This window comes from Pollicipes pollicipes, unplaced genomic scaffold, assembly GCF_011947565.3.
Source record: "Pollicipes pollicipes isolate AB1234 unplaced genomic scaffold, Ppol_2.1 Scaffold_7261;HRSCAF=8764_pilon_pilon_pilon, whole genome shotgun sequence".
In the NCBI taxonomy this organism is placed as follows: domain Eukaryota; kingdom Metazoa; phylum Arthropoda; class Thecostraca; order Pollicipedomorpha; family Pollicipedidae; genus Pollicipes; species Pollicipes pollicipes.
In genome coordinates this window covers 49,389,618-49,415,068 of record NW_023597054.1, presented here as the reverse complement: position 1 = coordinate 49,415,068, position 25,451 = coordinate 49,389,618, and the positions used below count along the sequence as shown (strand labels likewise).

General features: G+C 53.1%; 1 protein-coding gene across 1 annotated transcript in view; it reads right to left on the bottom strand.

Moving 5' to 3' along the window:
• LOC119112003 (attractin-like protein 1) overlaps window positions 1-24,533 on the bottom strand; it is a 31,202-nt gene extending 6,669 nt beyond the window's left edge. Inside the window, exons 1-13 of the mRNA XM_037235930.1 lie at window positions 24,011-24,533; window positions 18,985-19,185; window positions 18,292-18,420; window positions 16,954-17,153; window positions 16,427-16,600; window positions 6,658-6,737; window positions 6,118-6,367; window positions 5,800-5,983; window positions 5,020-5,446; window positions 4,322-4,480; window positions 2,887-3,028; window positions 2,470-2,481; window positions 1,238-1,367 (exon numbers count right to left, since the gene is read on the bottom strand). Of these exons, the coding sequence (XP_037091825.1) occupies window positions 1,238-1,367; window positions 2,470-2,481; window positions 2,887-3,028; window positions 4,322-4,480; window positions 5,020-5,446; window positions 5,800-5,983; window positions 6,118-6,367; window positions 6,658-6,737; window positions 16,427-16,600; window positions 16,954-17,153; window positions 18,292-18,420; window positions 18,985-19,185; window positions 24,011-24,246 (2,324 nt within the window). The 5' untranslated portion in view covers window positions 24,247-24,533. The remainder of the gene's footprint in view (window positions 1-1,237; window positions 1,368-2,469; window positions 2,482-2,886; window positions 3,029-4,321; window positions 4,481-5,019; window positions 5,447-5,799; window positions 5,984-6,117; window positions 6,368-6,657; window positions 6,738-16,426; window positions 16,601-16,953; window positions 17,154-18,291; window positions 18,421-18,984; window positions 19,186-24,010) is intronic.
• Window positions 24,534-25,451: the final 918 nt, after the last annotated feature.

Here is a 25,451-nt window from a genome sequence, read left to right as displayed (position 1 = left end):
GCAACAGGCATTATCATATAACAGATAGAAAACACATAACAACATAAACAACATAAACGCCACGTCTTTTCGATCAAGGCTCCGAACATCAAGATGACGCCTGGTGCCACCCTGTTCTCTCAGATGGGCCTCCACTCACCGACCGTGCACTGTTCCACCACGGGTCAACAAGGACCCGGAGGCCGGTGACAGCCGCTGTCATGTTCCCGCGGCCCGTACATTTGGGAGTTCCAGAATAACACTTAGGTGGAAAATTTGGGTGCTCAGGGCCTGTCTAGTTATCCGATTCAAGGTGAGTTCTGTAGTGTCATTATGACCATTCGTGTATGATTAAGAGGACGTGCGCAACAAAACTTATAGTTGGGTGGTTTTAAGCTATTTTCTCTCTGATGGGCCCAGCATGACGTTAGCAAAAAAAACATAATATATATAAAATAAACATGGACTTCAGTGCTTGGAACGAAGCCTTTCGCCTTCTGCGGTGTATTCATATCAACATTTGATGCAGTCTGGATGCAACGTGAAGGTCTGTTTGGCACATATTATTTAACTTCACACAGCTTGGCACTTTTCTCTTCGTCGAGGTCAAAGAGCGAATGGAAAGGTCGAATAACAGGTCAGATTGGGGGGGGGGGGGAGGTCAAGTGTGCTCGCATCGCATTTTTATACTTACCATTGAGCCAATTTCGTTGAAGAATTCGTTTGACATCAACCTTGACGCATTTCAATAAGCTTTCATTTTGAGCCCTGCTAGATCCTCCCCCCACACAAAATCATTCTCTCCTTCGATCAAGTGACCCAACTGCATGAGTCACAGTAAAACAATGCGAAATCGGCAAGGCGAGGGCGAGGGCGAGGGCGAGGGCGAGGGCGAGGGCGAGGGCGAGGGCGAGGGCGAGGGCGAGGGCGAGGGCGAGGGCGAGGGCGAGGGCGAGGGCGAGGGCGAGGGCGAGGGCGAGGGCGAGGGCGAGGGCGAGGGCGAGGGCGAGGGCGAGGGCGAGGGCGAGGGCGAGGGCGCGAAAAATAGAGAGGGAGAGGGGGAGGGAGAGGGATAAGGGCTTTATTTCAAGCGTCCAAGTCGGTGTTAATTGTCCATTCTTATAACGGTCGGCCCCTGTACCGCTAGCCAGCAGTACAGGGGCCGGCTAAGCAGCGGGTGGCGTTGGGCTCGTGGTGTATGCGTGCATGCGTGCGTGTGTGTGTAGAGGCACAGTGAGGCACAACGAGCCGGGCGTACCTCATCTTGTTGATGCACCACATGCAGCTGGCGGCCGTGCAGTTGTCGCAGGTGGTGCGCTCGCTGCAGGAAGGGCCGCAAGGCGCCTGCTGGATCTTGCTCACCATCTCTCTCTCGGTCTTGTTGTTGGCTGCACGGACGGGGGCAGTCACGTCAGCTGCGCCTCGCGCGGGACCATCACTCCCACCGGGGTCAGCTGCGCCCCGCGCGGGACCATCACTCCCACCAGGGTCAGCTGCGTCTGCGCGCGGGACCATCACCCCCACCGGGGTCAGCTGCGCCCCGCGCGGGACCATCACCCCCACCGGGGTCAGCTGCGCCCCGCGCAGGACCATCACCCCCACCGGGGTCAGCTGCGCCCCGCGCGGGACCATCATCCCCACCGGGGTCAGCTGCGCCCCGCGCAGGACCATCACTCCCACCGGGGTCAGCTGCGCCCCGCGCGGGACCATCACCCCCACCGGGGTCAGCTGCGCCCCGCGCGGGCCCATTACCCCCCCCCCCCCGGGGTCAGCTGCGCCTCGCGCGGGACCATCACCCCCACCGGGGTCAGCTGCGCCCCGCGCGGGACCATTACCCCCCCCCCCCCGGGGTCAGCTGCGCCTCGCGCGGGACCATCACCCCCACCGGGGTCAGCTGCGCCCCGCGCGGGACCATCACCCCCACCGGGGTCAGCTGCGCCCCGCGCGGGACCATCACCCCCACCGGGGTCAGCTGCGCCCCGCGCGGGACCATCATTCCCACCGGGGTCAGCTGCGTCCGCGCAGGACCATCGCTACCACCGGGGACTTTGATGCCAGGGGTTCAGCGACAACACGCTTTCCCAGTGTAGATCCCCAATGCCCAGCCTATGCAGTAATCCGGACCTTGACACACAAGTATGAATGCACCACAGTAAGATAAAAATAACAAAGCCGAAAAAGACAGGAAGGTGATCATCTATGCTCACCTTACACCAATGCAACATCATTTAAACGCTGTATTTTTGACGAAGGAAGCAGCTTGTGCACTAAGATCAAGTTATGCAGAAATACGCAATGACGGCAAAAACAAGCTGAAGTGCGAAAGCAGAGTTCGCATTTCAAGCAACGTAAGACGGACGCAACAGGAACGTAACATTAACCCCGACTAAAATGTTTAAGCAGTTTTGGATCAGCTCTGGGTTTGGTTACCCGCTCAAAATCAACGCACAATCACACAAACATACGCGCCAGCGCGGTCTAGGTACTCACGAATGGGCGGTTCTGCCACAAGATCGCGGTAGTCCGAGAGCAGCGGGGGCAACCACGAGGTGGAAAATATAAGCCGTATGGATCATCACGAGGGACGGGCCGTGACGCCGCCCATCAAGACGTTATACCAAACGCGGCAGCGAACGTGACAGTAATGGACACAACTGTAAAAACACCCTTACCACATGTAAAACGCGAGAGACAGCTGAACGATCTGAGCGGCAGAAATGTCCCTGACCGTAAGCTACCCAGCATCAGAAAAGACGCGGCATCGCATCGCCCACTACGTTGCCAACAACATTCCCTTTGCCCGTGTGTAGCCCGTGCCAGCCCGGCCTGTCAGCGCTCTACCCCACTGCTGTGGAGCGGTCGGGCTCAGGGAGGGGTGCGGTGCAGCCCGGGTCGCCCATGGCTGACCTTTGGTCTCGACGATGTAGGTGTAGCACTTGTGGTCGTGCTCCCACTTGCAGTACGGCTCGGTGTGGCACGCGTGACAGTTGTGCAGCAGGTTGCAGTTGGAGGCGTAGTTGGCCTGGCATTGGTCGGCCGACGTGATTGGCTGCGGGGAGACAGGCGGAGACTGCCGTCAGGCAGACACGCCCACACTCCGCACGTCGGCACCAACAGGGCAGCGGCCAATGACAGACGGCAGAGAAACGGGCACGAAGTGAGGGGATCGCTGGGCAGACAGCTGCAGCAACGGCACGAGCGCAAAAGGTGTATAAGGGGTGGTGAATAAATGTCTACTATTGCATTTCAGGGACATTGGCGAGTTTGAATAAGAAGTCATCGCGAGATGTTTTGCGTGGAGCATTTTTAACTGTCTGAGCTTCATCGTGGCAGGGTATTCTGGGTGCATTCGGCCGGTAGATAATCTGAGAGAAGTATATGAAACGTTTGAAAATTTCCTGGATGGTTTTCGGCGCTGCCAACCCGGAAAATTGCCCCAGATAATTTTCCACGCAAAGGAAGAGCTTCGGAGAATTTTCCGACAGTAGTCGTGACGGAAAGCGTTTTTTTGTTTGCCATGCCTATGCCCGATGACACATGTGCGATGAAAATTCCCCGATCTGCCCAACGTAAATGAATAATATCCGTGGGCACTTATCGGAGAAAACAATATACGTCAAAGGACTTCCCACACGGCCAGGCGCACCCTACATTAAACCAAAATGCTTGATACAGCGCACTGTAGTATGTATTCTTTTAACTTGGACTTAATGCACCATGATTTTGAGCAACTTGGCAAAACCATGGAATCGTGTGGCCGTCCTGAACATACGTCTGTGAATTGTGATTACTATGTTTCAGATTTCAATATCATGAGATTCAAGCATTTCGTTGATCCCACTGGAGTCCTGCTTAACGTCTCAGAGTGGCACTTGTGTTCTGTGGGTCTGTGTGAAAATTGACCGGCCTTGGAACGAGTGCAGTAAATTGTACTCTCAATAATGTTGAATAGTGTCTGCAGCAAGCATGCCACGCAAATTGCGTCATTAATGGTACTCAATGGAATTCGAGACACTCCTGGCAAGTAACACGGTCACCCAACGAGCTCTGGTCTGACCCTGCTCGGTGTTCATTCATACACAGTCACCCGCCGCGCGGGCCGACACCAGGACTCTGCTCGGTGTTCACCCACACAGCCAGCCGCCGCGCAGGCCGACAACAGGACTCTGCTCGGTGTTCATTCATACACAGTCACCCGCCGCGCGGGCCGACACCAGGACTCTGCTCGGTGTTCACCCACACAGCCAGCCGCCGCGGAGGCAGACACTACGACCCTGCCCGGTATTCACCCACACAAAGCCAGCCGCCGCGTAGGCCGACACCAGAACTCCGCGGTTCTCACCTTGCTGATGCCTTTGCACTTTTGGTGGGCGCAGGTCTTGCCACACCACACGCAGTCGTGCTTGGAGAAGATGCACGTGGGGCAGAAGGCGATGGCAGCGCACTCATCGGCCGCGCTCGGTCCGTCCCCCTCGTCGTCGGCATTACACAGCACGTGCGTCTGGCGGGCCGGCGGGCAGTGTCAGCCTCCCCATCGAGGCACGCGCAGGGGTTGCGTTCCCAGCTCCGCTCGGTACATCCCACTGGGACGGCACACGTGAGAGAAGCGGTACGTTTAGCACGAAGTCTGGCACTCGCTGGTTAATGGCGGGCCTGACAGGGCATGGTCATCTAACAAAAACGGGCCTGACGGGGCGTGGTCATCCAACAAAAACGTTGCAAGCCCTCCTCGCACGCTCCTCAATTCGATGGGAAGGCAGTCCTGGCTGAGCCATCCCGGCCGACGGCATCCAGCCCAGTCCGGAATCCATCCAGCACTTTGAACCGCGCGGAAAGCCGGCCTACCGTCCCCGCGTATGAGCACACCTGCTCCGTACAGCCATCACCGATCGATGCCACCACCCGCACAAACAGCCCGCGCGGCTGCACGCTCCCACCTATAGACACCCAGCACCCCACCGTTCCCCAACATCAAATCGCGCAGACCCCCGTCCGCGAGCGCAACTCTGAACACCTTCCTCCGCGTGGTGCGACACCCACCTTGGCGCCGGCGCTGGCGAACGGCTCGCAGGCGCGCGCCTTGACGTTCCAGGCGCACTTGGCGCCGATGGTGGCGCTGGCCAAGCAAGACTTGCTGCTGCCGTTGCCATCGCAGCGGCCGGGCCGGAAGCGCAGCACGTCGTTGAACATGCGGCCGTTGTAGCCGCCCACCACGTACATGCTGCCCTCGAACACGACGGCGGCGTGGCCGTAGCGCGAGAGGTCGTGGTGGAAGTGGAGGGGCGACGTCAGCCGGTGCCAGCGGTCGCAGCTGGGGTCGTACGCCAGGAACGACTGGCTGTAGCAGCGCGCGCCCTGGCTGTACGATGTGTCGTTGTGCGTATTGCCGCCAAACACCAGCATCAGGCCGTCCAGCATGACGGCCGAGTGCAGGAAGCGGGACGAGTCGACCGACGAGAGCCGCGTCCTGCAGAAAGCGGAGGCGGCACGCCGTCACGGCACGCGCAGGGGCACGGCCGGCACGCCGCTTGTACGTGTCCGCAACTGACGCAACGGTCATAGCTCATCTCACACTCGCCGCCGCATCCCACTGCACGGGACGCGGCTCGAGCGTGAGGGTCGCCGCCGGGTTCAAGACACATCCGCTGTCGTATCAATAGAGAAAGCGAGCATTAAGGTGACCGATAACTGGATCCAGGCCATGTAGCCCGCCAGGAACTACTGCACAGTGTCGGGGCGGGACCTGCCCGCCCAGCATTCCACTGGACCCGGGTGGGCTCGGCTCACTCCGCGCAGCACCGGTCAGCGCTCCCCACTCACCACTCCATCGTGTCCGGGTTGAGGGCGTGCAGCAAGTTGGACATGAAGTAGGTGGCGATGTTGTCGGACAGGTGGCCGCCGTAGACGTATACGAGGCCGCTGTGTGCGTCCCACACGCTGCTGTGGCCGTAGCTGCCCTTCAGCAGAGCGCCCCGCGAGCCGTGAACGCTCCACTTGCCCGTCCCTGGAGCCAGCAGGTGCATCGCGGTCAGGCCCAGCCGGAGCAGTCAGCTCACGAACCATCCAGACACGCGGCGACCACAACCCACCCACCTCTCCCCGCCGGCGCCGCAGCAGCGGACGCGCGCCACCACTCACCAAAGTGGTACGCCTGTACGTAGTTGACGTATCCGTAGACGGGAGAGTGTCCGAATAGCACCAGCATGCGGTCGTCGCTGACAACGACGGCCGAGTGACCCACGACGGCCAGCGGGCCGCACACCTCGCGGTAGCACACGTCTGGCCGCACGTTCTTGGCCTCCCAACTCTGCGTGGTCGTGTCCAGTGCCCACAGCTCGCGCGTCGTCACGCCCTCGTTGGTCACGCCGCCGTACATGTAGATGTTATCCTGCGGGAGGGGAGCGTGGGACAGGGGCTCAGGCGGGTTCCGGTGGCGCCGGGCGCGCTGCCAACGAGAAGCCGACATCGCTGTGGGTAACTGGGGGAGGGGGGGGGGGGGCTGAGGTGAGACACCGCGGCAGCACCGTGACGAGGTGACACCACACGGCCGTCAACTTCGCTCCGAAGTGGCATATCCGCGGCCCGGGGTCTACGCGCCATCTCGCTCATCCCATGAATGGCGCGGCACGGCGGTAGTGTCCGCCAGCGAGCGCAGACGACGGCATGCGTCCCACTTACCCCTCTGAGCACAGCCGAGTGTCCGTACCGAGGCTTCGGCACTTGGGGGCTGCGGGTATGGAACGGCTCCCACACGCCACCTGTTGACAGCCCGGCAAAGCGGTAGTTCAGTTTCAAAAGAATAAGACGGGCAGGTGCACACCGTAGCACATCGACGCCACCTGGGACAAATTGTGCAACTTCTCGAGTGTTCGAGTCGGCTTTAAGAATTTAAGTTGCATTCAAAGAATTTAGCATGCTCTATAATCATACTTAAATGTAACATCACGCTAGAGTCTGTTTACCGTAGTTCGGTGTCTGGAGTGTGCCTGCCTTGGCAGACTCACCTGCCGACTCATTTCCCGTGATTCTAATACGGCTCGAAATCCATGCCATGGTCGCCGCAGCGATAGCTCCCAGTTTTTCTCGGATGAGCGTGATAGTTGGCGTCTCCCGGGTGTGCCGTTGGAGCAGGTGGACTGAGCTCAGCAAATTGGCTAAGTGAAAGATGATAAATGAAGTTCGGAGATACAGTCAAAACACATGAAGATTGCCTGATGTTGAGCGGTCAACACGGAAGCATGACGAGACGGCGCTTCCACACGAGAACCACGCCACGAAACCATACGCGCAACTTTCGCCAGAAGTCTTCGAACCGTCGGCGTAAAGATGACTCGAGTGTCTGTATTCAGTTGAGATTGGCTTGCCGGTCTCTCATCGTAATGTTTCCACATTAGTCCAACGCTTGGAGAAGTCGTCGGACAGAGTTCCCCGCTCGACCTTTCGGCTTGACGGCACTCCGCGGAACGAGGGTCCGCCCCCGACCCTCAGGGTCAAAATTTGAGTCACAGCCTCCGACAGGGCCGGCGATGTGCTGTTGAACCGGAATACACTGGTAGCCGATCGTGATTCTCTCGGGTAGTACCAGGGCAATACAACACCGGGTACTCCAAAGTTTTGACTAGTAGGTATCGACACATACTATAAGTATACCAGAATCGGAATTAACACCAGATTTAGGATGTTGTACCAAAAGTTGGCAGTGCTGTGCTAGCGGCATCTTTGGCTTGTTTGTGGCGATTAAGTGTAATCACATTTCTCAGACGCAGGACACTTGAATTGTGGTGCGGCATTGGGGGTGGTGGTTGGAGGATCAGATTGTGTTCAAGCAATTTCAGATGCCTCTGGGCTAATCGGATGTATGTTGTTCTTTGCCAAGTCACATTATGTCTCAGTTTACATCTAATGACTCATTCAACATTCTGCAGCAAAACCGATAATGTAATGATTCATTACTGCACAACTTGCCAGCTATGAATGTCGTGGCTTAGGCTACCGGCTGCTGGATGCTTGTGGAATGCTGCATGCGAAGTGATTGGCCAAGGCGTGCTCAGGTATATTTATGATGACATGTCACCAAAGGAGTTATCCGCATGCACTGTTTAGAAAAGGGCAGCACGCTGTATTCATATAAAAATGTGTATAACTGGGGCATCATTCAGGGTCTACTGATTTCAGTTCATCTATTTAATCTAAGGGCCATTGATAGTTTGCATTGCCTTGAGCCAAAGCTGCACATGTTTCAGATACTGATGAACCTTCTAAATCTGTCTAAGCGGCCCATCTCACTTCAGCTGCTTCGGTATACCTTTCCTTCTCTGAGATCAATGGATGGAAGTTAAAGTTATAAATTACAGAGCTTGATCAGGAATAGGAAAAAATAATGTCATATTGAAGTTCCAAATATTTATTTTGTGGGTTTTGTGTTGTGAGAGCAAGATTTTTCAGGTTCATTTATTCAGTGGAGCCAATGATAAAATGTTTCTATTCACCTTATGCCAAAAACCCTTCATGCAAATGGTTTGAGGGAGCATGGTTACTTCAGCCATAGGTCTTCCAGGTGCTTGAGCTCTTCAAGATCAATCAAAGAAGTTTTATCAACATTGTCATATCAGGGCCTTTGTGCAGTACAGCTCGCCATTATGGCACTTCACAGCTGCTTCCCAATCGGCGGTGCATGCAATGTTACTAGGCTATCGTTGCTGCGCTGGTCCTGAGGCGGCATTGCCGACCCTTCACAGCAGTGGCCGCCAGCATCACAACTTACGAACCTAACACAGTGCCTGGTCCTACCTCTGGGCGGGTTGGACGGCCAGCATTGGACCGCCACCGTCGCGATAGGTTCCATGCGTCAGGCACAATAACGCTATGCGCCCCAGCCATACGCTCTTGCACATAGCCCGATGGCTGCATAATGCCTGTCAGGTATATTTGATAGACACAAAAAGATCTCATGTGCATTCCTTGTAATAGCTCGCAGCACATTTCACAGCACAGCAGATACATCTTCAGGCTATACATGATATGCATATATATGCATAGTATGTGTATATATATATATATATATATATATAATGTTCATATAAAATCAGAATATTGCTGCACGCAATAGTTCTATCGCCAGTCAGTGGCCGTATTCACTCCGTGTTCCATCTCAACTTTGCTGGAAAGAGTTGGCGGCAGCGGGATTCGATCCCACGCCTAGACATCGTGGCGCGTGCATGGGTCTGCGCTTTGCCTGATAGCTCGAAAATGAGTGCCACGGTGCACACTTTTCATCCCGGAAATCGAAAGAGAATTGTTCAAGCTTCATTTCTATGCACTTTTCATGCATATATATATGTTCAAGATTTGGAAAGCCGTGGGCCTGAAGGTCATTTTAACATGGGAACCTTATGGCTAGTCGTGAAATGTGCGCCGTCGCTGCCATATTGTATACTAGACTTTGGACCCCGGGTAGTACAGCGCGATTAAATATCACGACCACGGCATCCGCGTCTGTGAGATGGCCGGTCTCCCGACAGCGGATGCGTCTCGCCGACACAACGCCATGCTTCACCAGCCCCTCCACGAGTTCCTCGTCTGTCATTCCCTTTAGGTTCCAGCGGGGGATGACCCCTCTCGTCGAGTTTTTGCTCGGGTGTGATTGCACTGTCACAGCCATGATCACTTATCCCTCTCCCCTTACCTTGTATGAAAGCTCCGTAGCGTTTAAAGGGAGTGTTCCATATTTGAAAATATTTAAGCATCAGATTTAATGTAACAAGCCAACTTATAAATATTGTGTTACCTTTTAAGCGGAAACGACTGCTCTAAACACCACAATTACCTGATAAGTAAATATGCTCAGCACTGCGTCATGGTTTGATTACGTCATCGTATCTTTCAGAACATCGATTGGGAGCCAATCGACGACTGCTACATCTGGAAGTCGTGCTCACGAACCCCAGATATGAACGCCTCGACAATGATATTTTTTGGCCTTGATCGCCGCATAGCTTATGGAACGGCAGGATTTCAATAATGTTACTACGACGTGATGAATGCCACAGTGACTTTGAAACGCTTTCCCCGATATACGTTTGCCCATTTGCGCGGGCGTTTGGCTCAGAAACTATAGAGGCGTTGGAAGGGCAGGATTGTGAACAGCACCGAAAAGGCTTCAAGATGGCTGTTTCAGTCCAAGACCCCATATCAATGTGGGCCAATCCTGTTAACAGCTTCCTAGCTTCCACGTACCTCGTAAGTTTGCCCTCGAGTCCGCCGCCGGCATACCGAAATACCTCTTTTGGAGTACCAAATACACAGAATGCCTGTTCGCGTTGAAAAGGGTTCATCTTCAGTCATGTAGATTATCCTTCCCCGTCAAGTTGGGCAGAACGAATAAGCAAGCATTGCAGCAGCGGCTCAGCATATGTCAGTGCAGTTGAAGTTTTGCTTGGTGGTCGTGTTTGCTTGCCATGATTTTGTTCTGTGGTTCGGTGCGCTGACTCCCCGTCCACCACGGAGCCCAGCAGGGGACGGGCCGCTTCAATGAGAGGCACCGCCAGGGATACCAGCGCGCTTTACACAGGCCGATGCACAGAGAGTTGCTGCGGGATCCGCCGGGTACGGGTTCGCCGGGTACGAGTTATCGGGGCTAGTGCCTCGACTCACAGAGGTAAACCAGGCACCCCGGCCGTGAGCCGGGACACGACCCAACCAAGGTGGAAGGGGCAAGCTCAGTGCTCGGCGGCTCACCCTTCAACGCCTGTCACACCACCTCCGTGACCCCTGGCCGGGGGTGGCGCATGGCTAAGCGATCTCTCCGCGCGGAGTCTCGCGGGGCACCCACAGCGACACAAATCCGGGCCAAAGGTATGTGTTGGTGACTGCCATGACTAAACCGCAAGGCAGCCCCCCCCCCCCCCCCCCCCACTCCCCTTAACGCCCACGGTCCCTTCGTCGCTGTTCCAACGACAATGGGGTTGCTAATACCTACACCGACAAAAGTCGGTGCCCTTGCGGGAGCCGTTTTTAGTCTGGTTCCTCCCCTTTGGTCGGAAGGGGCGCTTTACAAACGTCCACAAACGACCGAAGGAAAATTGGGGCATTCAATCTTCCCTTCACGGAAGGGTGGCACCTCACGGGGGAGAGCGGCAAAAATCACCATTAGACATATACCCTTTGATACAGAGGGTTGACCTGTATCAGAGGGTATATGTCTCTGAAAGGGTTTATCTGCAACAGCGCGGAGAGTAGGGCTTATGCCGTACCTTGGCCTAGATCGGACCATGTGTGTGGTGCGGCGCGAGCAATTTGTCCAGCGGGTTGCCATTGGTGACAGCCGGGTTCACGATTACCCAACCTAACCTTGGTAGCAACTGGTCGTAACGGTGGTCGGGTAGCCGTGGCCGGGGCTGCGCCATTTGGAAGTCATCAGAACGGCGAGTAACCGCGAGAGCAGCGAAGATTGTCCGCTGCTATGCGCTAATCGATTACACAGTCGTCGGTCGCGAGGAGACGATAGAACGCACATCAAAATATAACGCTTAGGAGAACGTAACACACATTGGGTGACGGTTCCGGTGTGGATTTCCTACGCGACTGCATATCCAGCGTTGCATAGTTACAGCGTGCCGAGTAGTGCACAACGAGCCGAGCATCGGCAGTCATCTCGCCAGCGTATGCGCACTTACATGGCGATAAAACAGCAAAACGGTTCGCCAACCAACTCCTGCACGATGGCAACGGCCTAATCCAGCGCCAAACCATCCAAAGCAAACGCCCCTCTGTTTGTCTGTCGAATCTGTGGGCCTCTTGGCCAAGGTCTTCCCCACCTGGACGAACGGTACTAACACACACCCTCACTCAGCAAGCAGATCATCCTGGCACTTAAAAACTTCCCTGCTGATTATGGACACCAAGCTTCTGGGAAAGCAGCGCGGAGAAAAAGGATCTGCAGATCAATGACCACCGTGCCGGATACAGAGGAGGCTATGATTAACCCATTGTAGCCTCAACAGACTGGAATCATTAGACCCGCCATCATACACGGCGTGGTGTTCAAGCAAGGCACGCTCGCCAGGGTCCTGCTAAACCCGGACCCCCAAGCCTTGCAATAGCGACCATTGTGATAGGCAAGGCCAAGGGAGCGAACGTCTTTAACCCAATCATTCGACTCAGCGTATCTGAGATGTCCTTCGCGTTATCGGGTCCAGTCTCCTCCCAAGCAGAACTATACCGCGACTATGAACAGGAGCCAAGGTCAGTCCATGACGGCGATGGGCTTCAACCTGAGCCAGTGTTCTCCCACGTGGCTACTCCAGTGGGCTCAGGCATCCCAGGTCACGCAGGTGACCTGTTCATCCTGTAGCGGGAAGGCACGACCAAGAATGCGGTGTCCGGGGCAGCACTGGGCCCGTCTGATTCTTGCCACATGAATACAGCTGCGGCCAGACCACAAAGAACGACGCTTTCCGGCCTGTGCTTACCCATCGCAATGCTGCGTTGTGTATGGCATCGGCTATTCAGCGCCCGACCCGGCCGCTACAAGGGGAGCCCGGATAAGGTGGTCACAGTAAGATTTCTAAGGACGGGCGACGTATTTCAAAAAATTACCCTTACATCAGAAAATCTCGCGGATTAGTCCGAGACTGTTATGTATTTCGCACAGAGTGTACGCTATCGTTTGGCCTTGGCCTCTGAAGTTCAACGTCTGGTGGTGTGGTATTTCGTTTTTCAAGATTGTATTAACTGTATTGCTCCGGGGATTGATTTGCATCTGAAAATTTCGTTGGGCCCTTATTACGGACATTTTTATTTCAACCAAATACAGCCATTTCCAACCGTTACTTTTCAGTGCACCTTTCTTCATTACTGAAGCATCGCCGGGCATTCGAGCTAGCAGATACTATGAAGCCCCCTAATCATGGCATGCGAGGCGAAACCATTACACCTCACTACCACACGTGCCGTATCTATCCATCAGCGGAGGGATTGCGTAAGTCTAAGCAAACATGCAGCACTTCAGATCGCTTCGATCTCTCGGCTTGTCAAGCCATGTAGCCTTTTCCACTTGAACCTTGGCCGTGGACACGGACTAGCTACATATTTGTGTCGATGCTCGCTGGCCCTCTCCCCCAACCGCTACCTACCAAAGACCAGTAACAAACATTTTGACCACATTCCATTCAACGAGCACCCGGCAGAAGGCGGACCACCGGATCGCGCTGCCGCCAGCTCCAATGTTAGTCGCCGCGCGTCTATGCTATTCAGAGGGTTGTTTGTGCCATTGTGTCAGAGGGCCTTCAGGGCGTTCGCCGTGCTCAACGCAAACTGTCGCCTGTCCAACACTTTCAAGCGAGTAAACCTCCATTTACGTCCAAATGCCTGAGCAAGCGGCATTTACTCAGACAAGGGGGGCAGAGCCTTCCGCAACAGCCGGCTACACGAACGCCGGTCGCGTCCGCCTAACACCACACTTAAAATCCCGGGGCTTCAGCGCGCCCCCTCCGTGGTGCGATCACCACCCTAGCGGCGCTCAGAACCCAGGCAAATACATGGCCCGCCGCCCGAACAACGAGGAGGGCGGAGCTCTAGCTCCGGCTTCACCAACAGGCCTCGCCAAGGCAGTGGCTGTTTACGGCCACGGCGCGCCGGACGCCTTCGTCGGCCGCGGCTCAGTCTGGTGCGCAGAGAGCGGCGGTGACGGTGTGGACCGCCGGCCCAGCTCATCCGACATCGGTCACCGCTGGCCGCCAAGGCCGACCCCACACGGCTGGCACGGACACCACCTGGCCCCAGAAACCACGTAGGGGGGAGTCCAAGAACCCATCCGAAGCAGTCAGGACACAACTGGCAGTCACGAGGCCGTTCACGACCTCACGCAAACCAGTCTGGGCAGCAATTAACCCCTTCACACCAGCCGTCCGAACCGCTACAGGGCCCGGACACGGCCGATCCCGGAGGCCGGGGGACGGCCGCGATGAACGCGCTCATGCGTTTGGCAGCAGCCGGCCTGCTGACCTCAGCGGCGCTCTGCCTGCCGCAGCAGGCTAGGCTGCACCGCCAGCCGGCGGCTGGCCGGCCGCTAGCCCCGCGCGGCCCGGCCGTGCCGGCGCCGAGCCTGGCGCTGTGCGCCGCCCGCTGTGGCCGCCTGCCCACCTGCCAGGCGGTGACGCTCGAGGCCGACTGGTGCCGGGCGTTCACGGCGCCGGACAGGGCGCAGAGCGGTCAGCAGCCGGCCGCCGCCCAGCTGTACCGGCTCACCGCCCGCCGCGCCACCTACCGGCACGGCGGACAGCTGCGGCACGTGACAGCGCTGGCGGCGGTGACCGGCCGGCGCGCGGCCGCCGTTGCCGCCTGCGCCCAGCTGCCGGGCGGCGCGCGGCTGACGGTCGTGCACTCAGCTGACCATAACCGGCTGATCACCCAGCTGCTGCAGGCGGGCGCCGCCGACGGCTGGCTGGGCCTGCAGCTGGACGGCGCCGGCCGCTGGCGCTGGGACGACGGCTCGCCGCTCGACTTCGAGGCCTGGGACGACACCGTAAGCTACGACATGGAGCCGAACAACTACGCACTCGACGGCGCCCGACCGGTGACGGCCGCGGCGACCGACAGATGCGGCCTCTGGTACGACACGGCGCCCAGCTTCGAGTTGATGCCGCTCTGCGACCAGCCGCTGCACTGAGCGGCGCAGGCCGAGCATGGCGACCGGGGGAGAGGGAACGCCGGAGGGCGACCAGCGGGGCCCGTCAGAGGCCAACGCAATCACCGTACAGCTGTAGTCTCCGAAACCAACAGTACAGCCACACGCATTAGTTGTTCAAAGACGAACACAATCTGTCATCAACAGCAAGGGCTAGCTGGTCGACTGCACTTAGGACCGACCCCAGAGTGACCTTGGGATCAGCAAAAAATGATTTACAATGGAAAAACCAATGACCTTTTTTGACTTGCATACCATCCGCCCTTGTATTATCTTTCTCGCTTTGTCCTGCATCTTCGCGACGTCCCACTTATCCGGGACAGGCTGCATGTTCCCCCCATGAGTGGACCTGAGTACCCAATGGTGGGGGCCTGGTCCGAGCGTCGAGCACACCGAAGAAAGGTCCCTGTGCGGGCTAAGTCTCGGTGGAGGGACCCCAGGCGCATGCGGTTCTGCCCGGCCGTTAGCAACTCTCCTCCATCCCATGGGCCTGAAATGGTCATGGCTGGACGAGAGGGCTCTTATCCCAAATCTTTCACCAGTCACACGCATTGCTCAGCGGTAGCAGTAGTTGGAGCTTTCGGGCGCGAAGCACAGTGTACGGCTGATACCAGACAAGCAAGCACAGACGTGCTGTAGGTGAATACAGAATCCCATCCAGCCCCGAGACATCACCATAGGAGTGCCTCCCACTGGTGTAAACCACGTGCTGGTGTTCCGCAACTCCGTGACAAAATGGCCATGAAACGGAAAGTGTGAGCAGACAGACAGAACGTATCCGCTGATAGCGGTGGTATCGAGATGGTGTATCTCATGTGAATCTGTTCAGTAGCACCAGATCTGATGCTGTTCACTGTAAGAATGCATGACATTTCCGCTTCTGTGGAAAGTCTCCGCAGTCTCCGAGACCAACCGTACAGCCACCCACAGATTAAATGCTCAAAGATGAATACAACCTGTCATCAACAGCGAAGGTTAGCTGGTCGACTAAACCTGGGACCGACCCCAGAGTGACCTGAACATCATCAAAAAATGGCTTAAAATAGCAAAATCAATGGCCTTTTCCGATTTGCATACCATAAAGGTATGTGAGGGTGACCTGCCTTTTGCACATGAAGGATGAACAGGTCGCCTGTATGACTTCCGCTTTCTTCATGCCTCTACTAAGGCATGCTCCACCACCTGAGGTGAAGCTCGTCCGTCGATTGCCGGCTGGGTCAGTTGGCACCACCCGGTCACGCACCACCCGTGTTTGCGACACCATCCTCTCCTAATCGTCTGCATTCGGCGTTGAGTCTACTGGTTCGACGTTAGTTCAGGATAACGATGTAAAATCACGGCGAGTAATCACGTACCAGAGCATGGAACAGTGTCTACATGGCGATTGCGGTGTTAGTTTCTTTTTCCCCCTTTTGGGGGGGGGGGGGCATCATTAGCCATGACTTCAGACCTTAAGTATGGACACGACATGCGTCTGAACGGCCAAATGTTATATACCTTATGGCCAGTATTTATTCGAATGTCGCACAAGAGATGCAGTGGTTAGCCAGTCGCATGAAGACGGCTCGGTTGTCCCCAGATATCGATCTGACGTGTAGTTGTTCTCAGATGAATACAGCCGGGAGGCAAGCGGCGTTTCCCATGTAACATACTTGTAAACTCCCAGCGATGTGCCCCAAAGACTCTAGAAACTGACGACTGTTTTGGAAGAAGGCTCAAGTGCACTACACAACAGATAAGTGGTTGACGAGAATCACTCACCGTTGACGTCATATTTGACGACGAAGTCGCTGGGCGCAAAGGACTCCCCTCCGAGCAGCCAGATGGAGTCGCCCTTGACGACGGAAGCGTGGGAGGCGCGGCCGGGTGGCACGTACTTGGAGGGTGGCAGCAACTCCCAGTAGCCCAGCTCCTCCCCCTGGCTACAGTCGGAGCCTGCAGGCCGCCGGCCGCACCCACGCGCCCGTCAGCAGGTCGGCACACGAGCGGTGGCGCAGGCTCAAGGCAACGGCACACACTCGCCCAGTCAGCCAGATTACAGGCAACGATCGACGCAGCCAGCAGCGCGTGTTTCAACAACTGAGCCCATGCCTCTCGCGTTCAAGGTGGCTATACATCAAGGTAGATATACTAAATAATGAGTTACACAAAACCTATACGACATTTTAACAGAACAAAGAGGACTACAGACAGACGCGGCGGCGTTACCAAACGCGCCCTGCTGACTGCGGGTTAACTGCCGGCCGAGGCTGCGTGCTAGCCGGTCGGGAGGCGGCGGCCGCGCTCACCCGTGTAGCCGTCGTGGCAGCGGCAGCGGTGCTGCTGGGGGTCGCAGACGCCGCGGCCGCTGCAGTCGCGCGGGCAGTGCGGCTCGCTGCAGGCGCGCCCGCTCCAGCCGGCGTTGCACGTGCACTGGCCCGACTCCGGGTCGCAGGCGCCGTTGCCAGAGCAGTTCAGCCGACTGGAGACGCTCGGGCACGAGTGGTACCTGCCGCAGCCGCCGCCGCCGGTCACCGGCACCGAACGACAGTCTCGACACCATTGCTGTGCATCTGTAGCTGCCTCTGAGTGTTGCAGAAACGCGGCGCCCGGGCACGGACGGCACGTGCAACGTTCATCTGAGACTTAGTTCAAACTTGGTTTTGTGTGGTTCCTGTTCACTGCGAGATTGAGCCCCGATCTTTTCGCTCGTGTATGAAAAATATTTGAAATTGGATTATTTCTGACCTTTGATTGCAGAGATACGTCTGTGTTAGCGACAAGCCAATCGCCGGCTACGCATTATTTACGTCAAGGGCACGCTCAGGAGCCAAATTAGGCAAAACTGTGCTACTAAAAATAAAAATTAACACCAACCTTAGTCCAGGCTTTTAAATAAATTAGAAAGCAAAAGTTCATATACATTTTTGCCCCACGCGCCTACTATGGCAGCATTGCAAAGGCCGAGACTAAGGTGCCGGCACTGTTTTGGGCCCTCTCGGTTTACATGCATTGCTTACATCACAACATGGAAACTCGGCAGACAACACGAACTCTGCAGTGTGAACAATAAAGCCTCAAAGTGGTACCCTGTCATTGGTAGCGCAACCATCAAAGGCTGCTCCGGAAGATGACAAAGAGGTGGACCCAAGCTGTTTGTCATTCCCATGATATTGATACGGAAGTAATAAGATATATAAGATAAGATATATAAATAAAATAAGAATAGACCGCCGCTTTTGCGCTCCGAGTTATCAAGTAACGCTGTGTACGCCAGCACAAGAAACACGACACGCCATACCTCAGAATGTCCTAGCGCCGATTCGTTCGGCCCACACTGTGACTGCCGTACACGCACCTCGCGAACGTACACCGAGACAAGCGGAACACGTGACAATCCCACCTAAATGACGAAGCTCTGCATGCGACTTGGGAGTAGATGTCGGCCTGTCAGCCGCTGTGATAGCTTGACGGGCACAGACGAACGCTAGCCCCGGCTACATGCGTCGGCGCGATATCCGACGGCACGCGCGTGCCGCAAACGGAGAGACACACACACTCAGCCTGACAGCACACATAGAGCACCTCCACCACGCCCCCGACCAGGCCACCCCAGCAGTGGCTGACGTCGTCGGCTCAGTCGCTACCTGTAGGTGATCTTGAAGCCGGTCATGTTGTACGCCGCGTCCGAGTAGAAGTGGATGTAGGCGGCCCCCGACTTGGCCTCCAGCGACGTCAGGTTGTGGCTTGCGTACTTGTCCAACTGCACCATCCCGCTGCGGCCATGACCATGCGTCAGCACGGCCCGCTGTGGCACCGCTCTCGCTGCATGCACGGCATCGGCATGAAACTAGACAAGCGCGCTGGCAGAGTCGTGTGCAGATGATGCCCGAGACAGGGCTGTTTCGTGATTTTGATGGTGTCGGGCAGGGGCGACGGGGGTGACAGGGGTGTTCAGACAGGTGTGTCTGTTAGTTTTTTGTTCGGCCGGGGCTTCGGTCACCCACCTCACCTCTTGCCCAATCCCATCCCCTTTGAGAAGCAAGTGGCCAAGTCCGGGGAGAAGCCATTTGTTGGTTTATTTTGGGAACGGTTGAGTCATTTAACCACTGTTTGCCCTCTCCGTCCCCACCCTTCCAAACTGATTTTCCGAAACTACACCCATGGCCAGGGATGCACACTTCAGTGAGATAAAACACCGATATACATGGAACGTCTTCAATTAGATGTATGCACCTGACATCCATTGAAATACCTCACGCATATGTCTTCAGCGCAACGACGCTGGCAACATACGACCGCCGTGGTACGCAGGCGACGCTGACATGCATGTCACTGACCTGTACACAGCTAGTAGATTGCTATAAACACTATCTCCGTCGAATATGTAGACATGATCCCAGCCACACTCTGTGGCAAAGCTGTCCATGTACAGCTGAATGGTTCGGTTATCCTTGGAGCCGTCGACCAGCCAGGTGCACTGCATGTCGATGGAATAGTTCCCTATGCCGTGCGTTATCACGCCCTCCGGCTCCGTCAACCTGCCGCAGGAGGGGTGAGGTGCAGTCTCAGCAGCACAGAGGATCGACCGCCCACCTCTGCGACCGCGCAGACTTTCGGGGTGTGGTGATGATGGTGTTTAGGCAGTGCTAAAGCAAGGTTATGCTCTGATTCGTAAGCAAGGTTATGTCAAGATTATGCTCCGTGCATTTCAAATTATGTATACCTCTGAATGTGCTTTTTTAAAACTTTTGTAAGATTTAGTCGGAGCCGTTTGTATCGCTGGATTTCTAGGATCGCGCAGCAAACAATAAGCAAAATTAGTTGTAAAGACCCGACCCCACCATCCGATCGTGAGATTGCAGGTCAACGCCAGACTTCGGCGGGGAACGTAAAACGTCACGCATTGGTCGGCACGGCCCATCCTGCCCTCTGAAATCATAGGATTCTTAAAGCGGCCGCTGCCACCGGCCGCAGGCCATCCAAGTCCAGGGCATATAGCGAGCACCTAAGGCAACTCGAATCCACCCCACCACGGGTGGATGGATCAGACCACACGTGCTCTAACCAACTGAGCTAACGAGGCGGACAGAGATTACTTATTTGCATGTTATAGTGTACATCCATCTGAGCACAAGTGGTGTTTTTTACTATGCAGCAAAACGAAATCACGAAATCCCAGTGCTAATAGGAGCCCAGTTTAGCATGTCTTAGCACAGCCCATTTACAATGGAGAGTAGACATGGGAGGCTGATTTGGTTGTCATTTATCAACACGGTACGATAAACATGCACCAGAAACATCACAGTAAAACTCACATTCATACAAAAAACCCACATTTATACCAAACACCACGATTGCCAGCTGGCACCGCATTCATAGTTTGGTAGGTAAAGGGAGTATTCCACATTTGCATGGGATTTTGAACTGAAATAGCCACCTTGAAGATCATTCGGTGCAGTTCACAGCCCTCTCCGTCTTATGATTAAAACCCTCTTTTTTGTAAACTATACTTCCATGAAGATGTGCACACTATTTCGTGCATACTATTTCAAGGTCAGCCAAGCATCCATAAAGCCATAATAACATGACGCATTGGGAAGCATATTTACTTAATGGAGAAATTACATTGTCTGATCAGTCTTCTCCAATTCAATATATTGTATAGTTTTAAGTTATATTGATAGTTGTGTTTAAACTTTTTAAGGCCAATAGCTTAAGGGACGCTTATTTTATCACATCTGATGTTTGCTTCAATATTTTCGAATGGGGAGCATTCCTTTTAAAAATCATAAATCAACAGCTTTCTCAAAGTCTAACAGCTATCAGAAAGGTTGCTAGATGTGTCTTTCTGTTCAGAATTCATTGTTTCCACAACAAACCGCGGTGGTAGTTGAATGCTTCTGAGGGATAAGCAGATAGCAGTATTTCGAATTTAGCCGCTGAACTTTGCACCTCCTCATATTACTGCGCCTATGCTGAAGTGTGCTCACCCTCATCTGTTGTATACCGCTATAAATGGTTGGAGTGAGCTCCCGCTTGCCCGCATTTTTATTACTCCACATTCCTTGCCAAAATGCCTGCGTCACAGTTGCCACAGAAGTGGATGACGCGACGTACTTGCAGTAATCCCGCGCGCCACAAGGTGGCGTTGGTGGTCAATGCGTGGAAATTTTTCATGCAAGCGTGATGTGCGTGTCTTCACATTTTTCCGTGATGCTCTTGCATATTTTTTCCGTCACGGCATGTTTTTAAGTCGTTTTTACCTTTCTGGTTACCATGACAGTTACAAGATGTTAAATTCTCAACCTCTTATTCAGAATAATTAGCGGTGGCCCAACTACTTGTTATTCATCACAAAATGGTGACTTTTATTATTGGGACACCTGTTACAGAATCACTGCAAACGCGAATACCTCAGTCACCATCTTATACTAGACCATGAGCGCAGTACAGCTAGCGAGGTGGCGATAATCGCCGGACGTTTCAATGACGTTATGCAAGCTTGGAGGACTTTCAAATTGGCGGCGCGAAACAACCTGCAAAAGTTCGCGTGCATTAAGCTTAAAAACCAGATAAATTGAAGCCTGCAAAAGGACATATCTTGACAACCACGATTAGTGTCAAACACCCAACACAAAAGTGGAATCTCCCCTTAATATATCTGGAGCAAGTGGTCGGGGGAGGTAGCCGCAGGTGCTCAGTTTGTGGTTTTGTGCATTAACCCCAAGCAGAGATAGAACTGTGCCCTTGTTTGCAATTGGTGTAGATATTCAATGTGTATCATAGTGGGAAAAATCTAGCTGTTTGTAGCCCTGATACAATGCATTTGGCACTGACAATGTGGTGGCATGTGGAAAGAACTCTTCATTTTATGACATCCCTGCCCCTATGCTGTACAAGAAAACAGCATTGGGAAAATATCCACAAATGGGCTTAGAAAACTTTTTAAAGGTTTCATCCAAACCCTTTGAATAGATGGACCCCTTGGATCAGAGCTCATGCTAAGCAGTGCTTGTTATGTGAGTTCTGACCCTACCATCCAATTGTGCAATCCCATGTCAATGGTAGAATTTGGTAGCTTAAAATGCCGCAACCCCTGAATTGTTTGTCATGCCCACTGATGTCATCTGACCTTTGGCACACCTGCTGACACCAGCTGCAGCCCATATCTGTCAAGGGCAAACAGCAAGGGGCTTAAGTGACCCGGACCCATCCCACCACAGGTGTATGAATTGGAAGACAGACACTCTAACCAACTGAGCCATCAGGCTGGACATGCTTGCAGGCCTTGGTGGCCTCCTCAAGAATTTTGGGGATCCCAGGACCTGTAGAAACCCAGGCTGCAGCACTTTGATGATGGTCATATCATTACAAATAAATCTTGCTTGTGATAGTGAACATGAGTTGAATCATTGTTTTTTTTCAGTCAACTTTGTAGCACTGCACAATCTCCCAAAGATGCATGATGCATTGGTAGAATAATAATGGCCCATTAAAACTGGAGGACTGCAAAAGATGGCCTTTATTGTTGATTGATACACAAAGAGGCTAAATATAGCACTAAGATATAATAAATCATAATATAACAAATAATTTTTACTGGAATGTTTGCTGTGTGCTGTTTAACACTTTGTCATGTACCACACAAACCCAGGGTACAGATGCTGCAGGCACTGGGCAGAGTCTTCATTACAATAAGGCTTAATCTCAAGAAAACCAACATCATAGTATTCCAGTGTGAACACACCCCTGGCCGTGCACACACCAGGGGTGTCTGCACATAAGGTTTAGCCCCCTCCCCCCAAAAAACCCAACCCAGAAGGCACTCAAGCTACATGAGGTCAGATATTATTTCTTCACTGAGTTCTTCAAAGCACAGGTACTTTGGCCAAGTTCAAGTGCAGTCATTGCCCCACCTTACAAAATACTGCAAAATTGTTGTCAGTACATTTGTGGCACATTGCAAATGTCATTCTTTTGCAATTACTTCAACTATCTCTGGGTGGTGAGGATGGTTTAAGACCTGCAGCAATACTGTAAGCAAGTTTTCATGCAAATATGACATACAGGCATTCAATTTTGACTGCAGCAGTGTTTCAACATATAGCCCTCAGGTAACAGGGATGTCAACATGTTCACATGCCAGCAAACACCTAGCTAATGGTTTGCAGCCTGCTGCTCCTCCCCTCTAAAGATCAGTCAATAGCACCAAACCTTGCAATGGTTAACCATAGCATCTAGGTGCCTCCTGCTAGCAGATCAGACCAGCATGTCACAGGTGTAGGTCTGTGGTCAAAGGGCAACATATAAGCAATCATATCTCTCTTCCCCAGGTATACATGGTATATATATATATATATGCATATATATATATATATATATATATATATATATATATATATATATATATATATATATATATATATATATATGTGTGTGTGTGTGTGTGTATGTGTGTATAGAATACAAGATATATTTGCAATACCCAATATTTGCAATGCACCAAAATCTGTGTGAGGTCACAGCAATGGCAAACATGATGCTCTTGGTGCTGAGAATGATAATGTGATGACAAATTTTGAGCACATCCCTCCTAGCAGAAATCACAAATAATATTGGGTTACTTAAATGATCTGGCCTGAGCTCTGGTCTATGTATGTTGTTGGTTAAACCTAGCAACACTTTGTTGGGATAAACCTATAGCTCAGTGCAGCCACCAACCCCCTTCTCCCATAGCATTTGCATTTTTGTATTTGTTATGTTGAGTTTCTTGAAAGTAACCCTGATGTATGGCTGTGGCCTCTAGCCCTCCCGAAAATCAGTGACCTGTGATTGATTGATTTGTGACTGAGAAGATTTGAATTACTCAAATTTAGACCAGACATGTCATGTCCATGCTCTTTATCATGGTTGAATTTTTCCTCAACTTATAAATGACATCCACATCTGATAACTTAACACCATGTTTCACTGCTTTGCCAACCAATTAAGTTAGCATAATGTTTTCCTTCTCCCTAACCTTAATGTGCCTGTACCTACAGGCCAATGCATAAACAATGTTGGTGTGGGCTGTAACTGTGATGCAATTTCTGGTCTAATAACATGCATGTCACATTTTGTATGTTCAAATAACAATTTTCCTGCTTCCTAAAGAGTATAGTCAAGAAGCCAAGCACCAGATGAGTGCTTATGATTTCACTGCTAAAATATAGGATTCAGTGAGATCAAACTGTTCCACATTTGTTTCTCTACCTAAACTCAAGCAGCCTATAATGTTGAAGAATATTTTGGCCAATGTATGAAACTGAGGCAGGCAACAAACATCATAGTGGCTTCATTCCCTATGTGTTACACAATGCATACCTGACTCTTCCTCCACACAGCTGGCAGCTTGGACCCTTCCATCCAGCATAGCAGGTGCAGTTTCCATCTATGCATTCTCCATTGATGCACAAGTTATCACCACACTTATTGTCCACATCTGAACTCTCAGTCTTGGTCTGCCCAGCCTGAATGTAAAACTGAATAATTACTACAAACAAGAGAGCCTTTTTCCGAAATTTTGATCCAAAGTACTGTAACTGCAACCCTGTCCTCATCTTGTCATTGGACGGCGAGGATGAACAGTGGATGAGTGGGTTCGGTCAGGTTGATTGATGGCTTCAGTGGGATATCTGGAGATGAGGCACGTCTTCCTCGATCTTAAGTCACATAATCTTTCACTTTCTAGAGTTCAATTCTTTGCAGTCCTCAAGCCCACCATCCTGACGACGTCCCCATTAACCGACGCTCCCAGTTGGGAGACTGGGCCTTGGTGGGGAGTACACTGACTCCACCAGTCTTTCTCTTCCGCGTTCAATGCCTCCAACGCGCTACGGTTTCGCTCCGTTGGCTGCGCTCGTTTATGCGCATCCCTTTCTTTTGCTGGCTATGGTCACTGCGCACTGTCCGCTCTGCGCCAGGTATGCCTAAATGATAGAGAAGGGAAGCATCAGGCGATCAAGTGTGGAATTTCTCTCTCTTGGCCGGCATATACAAGCAACAATGATCGTGTTATGTGAGAGATTGCTTGCAAGGCTAGAAAACTGAATGGAAAAGTCCTTCGTGTTTGCCACATTGCTTGACACCCAAATGCATCCGAGGCTGGTGCCACTTCTCTTACAGGGAGTGTCCCACCTGTTTTGTACTTTTTACTTATTGCTAAATCAAACGTGTTCCATTTCATCATTAATGCCAGTTGTCTTGAAATCCCTCTGAATAACTCAACATTTTGCTTCGAAGTATCCGACTCCGCGAGAGAAATTTCATTTGACATCCTGTTCACCACTATGAAGGTAATGCTCTTCGTTTATCCTGTCCTTTTCCAGCGCATGTGTTTTGTAATGTTTACAACACACTAATGTGTCGAAAAGTTCGTGAAATAAATATTGCGAGAAGTTAAAACATGCTGTGAGCACAAAAATATATGCGTAGATGAAGCTCTTATTGCACAAATTCAGCGTACGCTTACTATGGGTTTGATTTCTCAGCTGAAGCGATGACCATAGTGGCTCTTTTCGAGGCGTATTTTGGCTTTGGGAATGGAAGTACCACAATAGTACGGCAATCAAAGGGGAGCACACAGAGCACTTGTCCCCCTCTCCTCCTTAGGTCACGAGGGGCTCGAAGGGCCCCGGTGACCTACAATTAGGGGTGCGTTTTGAGGACAAAGACAAGGCCCAAAAGGCGAGGGCCGTCCGGAGGTTGTATTCCGGGCCACGGGGCCGAGCACTCCAATACAAGCCAGAGGGCCCCGCACGCTGAT